The 9,810-nt window shown below is 29.9% G+C and overlaps 1 protein-coding gene across 1 annotated transcript; it reads left to right on the forward strand.

Annotated features, from left to right (window-relative positions):
* The first annotated feature begins 235 nt into the window (after positions 1-235).
* LOC128283847 (uncharacterized) lies at positions 236-1,372 on the forward strand. Its single transcript, XM_053021254.1, has one exon. It carries the CDS (start codon positions 236-238, stop codon positions 1,370-1,372), a length of 1,137 nt encoding a protein of 378 aa, XP_052877214.1.
* The last annotated feature ends 8,438 nt before the right edge of the window (positions 1,373-9,810 follow it).

The raw sequence follows: 9,810 nt of genomic DNA on the forward strand, positions 1-9,810 counted from the left end.
ACACAAAACAGATGGAACGAGTTCATAGAAGTTGTGGATTTATAAATAGTATTGAAGTTAATCCAGAAGAAACGAGAGGAGGATTGTGTTTAGCATGGAGGGCTGATTTTAATATAACACTTCAAAGTTTATATAAAAGACACATTGATGTGATAGTTGAAGATAAGGAAAAAGGAATTAATTGGAGATTTACTGGATTCTATGGATCTAAATATGCGCAAGATAGAAATGATGCATGGGATATTTTGAAAAGTTTAGCTTGCGAAGTGGCTACTCCATGATACAAATCCCGATTGCAGAGACGGAGCACGAGGATACTCAAGTTTGGAAGGGGGAATTATCCGGTAAATATTCAGTATGCAGCGCCTATAAACTATTACAAGATGCTAATCTGGGGTCTGAAACTAAGGAATTTTACAGAAAATTATGGAGCCTAAAACTATCCCCAAAAATTGCAGTCACTATCTGGCGAATTTCCTGGGATTTCATTCCTAATCTCGCTAATCTTAGGTATAGAAGAGTTGCAACAAATGATAGATGTCCCCGATGCTGTTCTTGGACAGAAAATAGTCTCCATATCTTCCGAGATTGTCCTACAACAATAGAAGTTTGGCAGTTTATTCATTTAGCATGGATTATGAATAACAGAAGTCAAAATCTGTGGGAGTGGCTAACCTGGGTATTCAAGGGAGGAACTGATGATCAAAGCCGACTTTTTTGTTACGCCTTATGGTTAATATGGTTCTCCAGAAATAAGTTTGTGCATGAAAGGGAAAAGACAACAGGAAGAATTTTAGCACAAAATATACAGGGGCACATGGCAGAATATGAAGGAGTAAGAGCAATGACGAATACCAGTACAATGAGAAGAAATCACAAATTCCAGGAGGACATACCGAGAGTCACGATCTTCTTTGATGCAGGGTTTGACAGCAGAAACAACAGATCAGCAACAGGTCTGGTGGTTTGGGATCTGAGGGGGGAATTACTGGTACTCAAAACGATTGTTCACAACAGTGTCTCATCCCCATTTGCAGCAGAAGCATATGCATGTTTAGAAGGAGTGAAGTTAGGGATAGCATTAGAAGTTCAATCGATCAAGCTGATGGGAGATTCCAGAACAGTAATCAAAAAATGTCGACCGAACTTAAATGATAAATCAGTAATTGCGGCTATCATCAGAGACATTCAAAATAAGAAATCTTGTTTTCAAGAAATTATCTTTCAACACATACACAGATCAAGGAACTCGCAAGCACACAGATTAGCAAAGGAAGCTCTTGAAAGTGGAGAAAATTTTTACCTGACGAGAGAAGAGTTGAATAGCCATCATGTGGTTTCGGAGAGAAGAAGGCCACGGAATCCAGATTGAAGAAGAATAAGAAGGAAATGATTTCAAGAAGGAGATAGTAGGTAAAGTTTATCTGTTGAAACTAGTATTGACAAGACGGAATGGTGATTGAAACGACAAGTCAAGGAAAATAATGGAAGCCAGCCGTTTGATCTGATGAAGGCAGATTTTTAGGTTTACTTTTTTACTTTTTCATTTATCTCTTGTTTTTTCATTTAATGCTTTTCTTTTCCATTAAGTTAAACATTAAGTGCTGGTATTCACTATTACTTTAGTGTGGCCGAATTTATTTTTTTAAAGTATTAGGATTGGGCTTAATGGTCTATTGGGCCTCCATTTTGCTTTTTTCATCTTCTATTTAATAAACTGCCTGGTCTTTCTATCAAAAAAAATGAATAGAACAAAAAGTTATAATTTTTTGAATCGAGATTAAATTAAGATTAAGGGTAAATATTGAAGATTAATTTTATTTTAAAATAATAATTAAATTGATATTATGTATAAATATTAAGGGTTAAATTAATATATCAATTTTAGAACTGTCATATTATCTTTTCATCATAAAGTATACAACAATTAACAAATTTTGATAATAATAAAAAAAGAAGTAAACATAATTAATTAAATAATTATTTTATAACTTTTATAATTCAGTGATAAAAAAATTAAATAAAGTTGGACCACCTATTGTGTTGTTCTTATGATTATTTAGCAAATGAACCATTAAAATTTTAATTTTATTCAAATTAAAGTGGTACAAAAAACCAAATATTAAGGATGCGGTTGGGCACCTGCCCGGACAGCATAATTGGATAAAAGTGCTACGAATCAGGCTAAGGAGTAAGTTGTGGTATTTATTGTGGTCACATTTTAAACCACAACTTGTTCATTAGTTGACATATTTTGACTTTGTTTGTACATATTCTTATTTTTTGTAAATCAACAACAAAAAATTGTTGTAATTAAGATTGTGATTGTTTCAATGACTTGGTAAAAGGATTTTTGAAAAATATGATATTTTTAATGTTTGGATGTGTAAAGTATCTTTCGTTAGTTTGAAATTTTTATTGAAATTATTTTTTGAAACTTATTTTCAATGAAATAAACATAACATAAATTATATTTGTTACAATGATTTTATATAAACTTAATAATAATCAATATCTAATTAAAATTTTATTTGTAACTAGTTACACACACATGTCATGGGCTGCGGATCAAAACTCGTGATTATTGTGCACAAAACACCCCATAGAAGTCAACTTATTAAATGAGGTTCATTTGACCCATATGAATTGTCCCTATTTGTGAAACCCGTGAAGAAGCCCATCTACTTGAAACCTTGATGATCTAGTGAAACACTCTAATAAAACTAGAGTTACCAAGGTAAATAGTGTAAATTCTAAATGGATAAGATTGTATAGAGTTTAAATCGCTTAGGACTCTATAATTGTAGATGTGAACTAATCTTAGCCGTTGATGTAAATTGATTTGTACCGTTGGATCTGGGGGAGTTCAACTATAAATAAAAGTCTCCCCCTTCATTTGGAATCACTTCATTCATAGTTTGAATATATTTGAAATCATTTATTCAAACACTTGGTGTGCTATTTTCCTTTGGCTTTTTTGTTCTTCGTTGCTCTTTCGGTTTAAGCTTGCTTCCTTTATAATTCGGTGTCTTAGAGAAATTTTGTGAGAATTCTCACTTTGCGAGAGTTAGACTGACTTAGGCACATTTGAAGCAAACAAATTGTCTAAGGCCGCATGGATTGCGAGACGAAATGTCTAACCCTGTGACACACACACATTTTATCTAAGAGTGGTTAGTGGCATATTGGAGCTAGAAGGATAAATGAAATTAAACATGATTTAAACAAATGCTCATATTTATATTATTAAAATATTCATATTTTATACTATAAAATATTTTTACTAAATTTATAAATTGTAATATATTTTATTAAATTATTAATATGATTTTTCAATAAAATATTAATAATATTACTTCAATTTTAAAATTTATTATTTATGATATGAAATTGTAATGGTAAATAATTTTATTAAAATGATAAATTATATTAATAATTTATTATATGATTAAATATAAATATTTATGTTTAATAATATTAAAATTATAATATCTAAATATTTTTAAAAATTAAAATTATATTATATATATAATGATATTTCACGTTATTCAAGTTCATTTTATACAAAGATTAAGTTACTCATAAGAATTTATTTTCTAAAAATAACTTAACCTATAATACATATAAAAGCAAGGATTTGAAAAAAACGAGAATATCTTTTATTTTCCATCATACTATTAAATGAATTTTAAAAATAATTATAATTTAATTTAGAATTATTAGTTAAAAATTTGTGCTAATTGTAAGGTAGAGTTATTACTTGGATAGAACTTTAAGCATAAAATATAGAAAAAATTGTGATAATTATAATTATAATTATCAGTTAAAAAAGTAAGCGTATTATTGCTTCCTGACTCAATTTATACATGTTGATATCAATTGCCGATAATTGGATCGAGTTGAATACGGTAGAAACGAGCATGATATGAATTGATAAATGTTATGTGATGTGAATTTATGATGAAATGGTATGAGATCATGATATGCGAATCGATTTATAATATACAATTGAAACATTGGCTACCCTATTAACTGTTCGGGTAAAGTCGAATATAGTTGGCATGTCATAGGATTAGATTTGTGTATGAGTTTATACTTCAGTTTCACCGATTAGGCACGGAGCGCATTATTACTTCGATATATCGATGAGGCATGGAGCACAATATTTACTTCGAATGTTCGGATGAAGCACTGTATGCTGGATTAGTGTGATGGTTGGATATTCATGTATCTACCTTAAGTCTGTATTCAGTTAATAGGGATTATAAACATCATGCCGAAGATCATGTGAACCGGTTTAAATGAGCCTTAAGGATCGATATGGTAACTGATTGTGTCATGATGTACGAATGCCAAGCAAAGAATTAGCACAAAATATCTAAAAAAAAAAGAAAAGCAGCTTTTATTGTATGTGTGACATGTCAATTTTAATATTTATAGTGCTACAATGGAATCCTTTGAAGTACTTTGAACCTAAGAGATTGTCAAATTGGTAAATGTATTTATCAAATTAATTATGATTTAAGCAATTACTAATCTAGTTGAGTCAGAAATTATTAGTGCAACAAAATAAAATAAGATTTAAGATATATCTAAATTAACAAATAAAAATACCAAACTAACTTTCTTCCTTTGTACTAGAAACAATGCAAATGGATTGAAATGATGGTCGAATGATTCATAAATTACTAACTAAGCTAATAAGCCTATGATAATTATATTGTTTGCCACTCTTAGTAAGGAATCTCTTTTGATTTTACCCTAAACTAAAAAATACAACCTAAGCTATTCTCTCGGTCTCACTATTCAAGACAAATGCATCAAATTCCTACACGATAGAGTCCCCTCTCTGTCTTGTTTATCTAAATATTCCACTACAGGTGTCAATTCTAATATAATATCCAATTTAATAAACTTGAACAAACAACTAATCATGACATAGATAATAACTTAGTTAAGTAAGTCACTCATCAATCAACCAATAAAATGATTCAACACATGATTGAACTTAAATTCCACACAAGCATTTTAACAAACACATGGTAAGCATAAAACATAAAAGATAATGGTTAAGAAAGTGTTCATTAATAGATAAAAATATGATGAAACGTGCAAGTTTAATCCATCTCCATCCATAAGGTTCCAGCAAAATTGAAGAAACAAAAATGTTACAACAAAAGAAAAGAAAAAGAAGAGAAAAGAAAAGAAAAATGAAACCCTAAACTAAGAAAATAAGAGTAAAACTTATCCAATGTCTAACCCAATTTTCTACACTAGCCTTCCACCCAAAATAGTTTATATAAGGTGGTATTTATAGGCAAAATGTATTTAACCTAACATTGACAAATATGTCCTTAAAATGAAAAGTGATTTAAGCTTATTTAAACACAAAATTGACCCTACAGTTTTTTAGCCATCAAACTTCAATGTCGCGACAACTAGGCTTTGATATCATGACATCCATGATAACGGGCACGAGCTTGACTTAGGAGCACTTGGTGTTGCGACATAGCCTTATTGGTGTTGTGACCTCGACAACAATAGTCATTAGGTTTCTTTATTTCAACAATTTTCTTGAATTTATGAGCTCGAGGGCCTTTAGTTGTGACCTTGAATCTTGATGTTGCAACACCACATGCTTAGTTTTGCGACTTCAATGACAAGTTGCTTCAAGTTGGGCTTTCGTTGAAGTTCACTTCCTTAAGTTGATGGAGGGTTAGTGTCGCGACACACATGCATCAATGTTGCAACCCTCACAATAGTTGAGGTCCTCATTGATATTTGACCTTAATCATCTCTTTACACAAGCTCAAATCAATCACTATACTCTCAATGGCATTGTCTTGCCAATTTGGGTCTAAAAAGAGGTAAAATATAAGAAAGTTATCATTAACACTAAAATCTAAGAATTTATAAAAAAAACATTAAAAAGACTTGTAAAATACTTGAAAATAAGCTCATTAAGTACTCGGAGATAAATTTGACATATTAATAACGAAATGAATTAATAGATTCAAGAAAGAATAATATGAAATGAAATGAAAATGAATGTGTTAGGTGGTTATAAACCACAACAACGATATGTTATATGAAATTGGTTAAATAAATTAATGCCTAAACTTGGACATAGGACATGAATGGTTGGAATTATGTTATGTTTGTTTACATTCTTAACATGTTAATGTTAATATTGTATTGTCTTGAATCATGGAAGTACCACTAAGCTTTATCGCGCAATGTACAGTTTATTTATTCTGTACACAAGTATAGTAGATCTTAAAGAGTTAATGAGTGATCTAGCATTCGACCCGTAACTCTTGACTCAATAGTATTTGTACAGTTCCTTTACGTTTTGATATATGACATGTACCTAAGGTTAAGTCAATTTTATAGTGTGAACGATCATTTTGGAACCTTGAATTGGTAAATGTCACTTTGAATTCAAGTACATGAATTGTTTAAGTAATCATGCAAATGGTATACGGTTTAAATTATTGAATTTTGCTAATAGTCATTTGTATTTATTTGGTTTGAAATGTGAATGGTCAAATTAATATTTTGGAAAAGTTATTAGTTAAATGTTGACATTTGAATTGTGTAAAGTATATATGATGTAAAATGGTTGAAATAGGCAAATGAACATATATGTATTGAAATGTGGTGTATTGGCATAACATAATGCCTAAAATAGTCCTTAACATTTAATTGTTTGGTCACTTTGGCCCTTTATTTTTTTGGAGCACTTTAACCCCTAACATTTATTTTTTTGTCAAATTGATTTATTTTTAATGGACATGCTGACATGGCAGTTAGTTGACTAACGATCAACATTAACTACTGACGTAGCGGTCCAAATATAATTAAATGTTGATGTGGCACTATTTTATCTTATTTGTCACATCAGCAAATGATTTAAAATTATTAAAAAAATTTTAAAAAAAACCCTTGAACCCATACAGACATATAAAACAATCTAAGAGCCCCTAAATGAAGAACCTTAAATCTCGAATCTTTTCCCTCTTCACTGAAATTATGTAGAAATCGAAGCTCGTAATCTAGTGGGTTAGTAAAAGAATAAAAAATATTGTTTGAAAATAGTGGTTGAAAGCCATCAATGGAGAAGTTGTCTTATTCGACGATGGTTTCTTTATCATGAGGGGAGATTGTTTATGATGGAGAGAAAATAGCATGCTTTTGTAACAAGTTAGCTCCGAGAGAGACTTCGTGGAGCGATTTAGAGTTTTAAGGTTCATATAAAATTAGATATTTTTTTTAGTTTGCAATTTTATTTTAGGGTTCATATGAAAATGGGAATTTTTTAAATTTGTTTGATTTTTGTGTTGATTAGACTAAATTGGTGCTACATTTTGTCCTAACAATGGATTTTTGAATGAATTGTAGGGTTTACATAATAAAATATTGACCTTTTTTTGTGTGAATTATAGGTTGGTGGATGCGGATTTTTTAAGTGGTATGATGATAAGATCTGTAACAGGGTGAATGAAGTAAGCCATGAATTATGTGATAGCGAAAGAATACTTGCAAAAGAGAATACGAGACTTAGGAAGCAGATTATGATGTGTGGAAGTCTATATGGTAGTAAAAGTAGTAATGTTGAGATGCCTGACAATGGTAGTGTGCAAAATGTGGGCAAGGAGAACAATTATAAATAGTTCAAAGATGATATTGTGGATTACATTGAATTAAGCACTAAGATTAAAGGCTTGAAGCAAAATGTAAATCACTTAAGAAACAGAAATGGCATATATAACATTTTCAATGAGAAAACTTTTAAAAACATACCCCAAAATAGAAATCCTACATAAATATCATTGAAAATCAAAATGCGATTCTGCAATACTCTTTTGCACATTTTTTTTTTTACTTTCTCGAGTTAGGGTTCAATTTCTATTATTTTTTTTTTAGATTATCTGATTCAAGTGTTTGTTTTTTAAGATCGACCTTCTTATTTCTGAAACGATTTAGTGTTTGCGTATTTTAAGCATTTTATTTTTAATTATTTTTTTAATGAATAAATTTTTTTGAATTATTTTTTATTTTAATTATGTGTGAAAAGTGTTTGCGTCTAGGTGGAACAATTGTTTTTCCACATCAGCGCCTGTCAACATGCCTATTAAAAATAGACCAATCTGAGAAAAAAATAAACGTTAGGGGTTAAAGTGCTCTAAAACAAAGATAAAGGGCCAAAGTGATCAAATAGTCAAACGTTAGGGGCTATTCTTGGCATTATGCCTATTGGTATTTGGTACCATGAATGAAAATGTTGTATTTAATTGTGCCAAATTGTTGATTGGTATGTTTGATGATTATAGGTGTTGTTTTGGTTTGGCAATTGGGTCGATGTTTAATGGCTATTTTGAAAATAGTGGGTGACATCGCGACGATAGACCCTAAACGTCATGATGTGAAATCAAGTGCAACAACCCATTCTTAGTGGTTTTGAAACCCTATTTTTTGACGATCGAGTTAGTAAATATTATTTATTAATATTCACGATCCATTTACAGTGTTATTATGATTTTTGGTCCATTAATTTTTATTGATTGATTAGTTATTATGGTATAAGGACTAAATTGTGAAAACTAAAAAATTAATCGCTATTAATTTATATGTGCTAAATGAGTATAAAAGCATAATGGAATGGTTGTAAATGGAAATTATGCCATAGTTGTTTATAGCGGACGGTTTGTGTAATTATTAAGTGAAAATATGTTAATAATAATATGATAAAACATAAAAGAAAAAGGGTGATCATCTTCTTCATTTTCTTTCCACTATTTCTTCAACCTAAAACCAAAGGAAGCCATTCTTCTTTTCAAGCTTGAGGTTTAGCCCTTGCATATGAGTATTTTTGAGGTTCATTTTTCGTAAATTATATGTTTTTGAGATCTTTGTAGCTTAATTTAGCTAACCTGGGTACAAATCGTAAATTTGTCAAAGTTTTGAAAAGTTACCATTGTTGAATTTTGAGGTTTTTGATGTTAAATGGGTGAGTTTGAAGCCTTGATGGAAAAAAAGACTATTTTATAAAGTGATTTTTGTTAGTTTTGAATTTAGGGACCAATATGAAAATATGTTGAAATTGACATGAAATTCTTATAAATATATATGCTTGAGAGCTATATAAGGATGAATTTAAATTCGGATTTAAATTTTTTGGTTTAAATATGTAAAATATGTTTGTTACGGTTTTAGAGACTAAATTGAATAAACTGCAAAACTTTAGGAAAATAGTGAAAAATGATAATAAGGTTCCATATGAATAAATAAGATGTTACAAGGTATTTAGAATTGATAATTTGAGAAGAATTACCGTATAGATCAAGAAACAAATAAACTAGTAGAAAATAGAGGAAAAGAGAAAATAGCAGATTAGTTTCTGACACTTCTTGTATTGTTATCATCTGGTAAGTTCATACGGTATAGTTATCACCTGGTAAGTTCATCGGACTATACTGTTGTTACACTTGGATAATGATGAATGGTAAAAGCATTACAATGAGATAAAATATTATTGTATAATGTAAAAGTACATATGATTAATGGCTTAATGTTATAGCTTTTTTGAGATTGAATTATATCGAATGAAATGTTTCATGAGTTATATATATACGATGAACTCACCAGATGATATGAATTGTGTAATAGGGATAATTATTTAGTTAACTGTGTTATTTTGTTTTTATGGGAAATAAGGTAAGTTATAATGTTTTGAACCTATGAACTTACTAAGCTTATCGGAAGCTTACTTTGTTTCGTTTTTTGTTTCCTATAGTTATTGTTTTGCGA

The sequence above is a fragment of the Gossypium arboreum genome, chromosome 11, assembly GCF_025698485.1.
Source record: "Gossypium arboreum isolate Shixiya-1 chromosome 11, ASM2569848v2, whole genome shotgun sequence".
NCBI lineage: Eukaryota > Viridiplantae > Streptophyta > Magnoliopsida > Malvales > Malvaceae > Gossypium > Gossypium arboreum.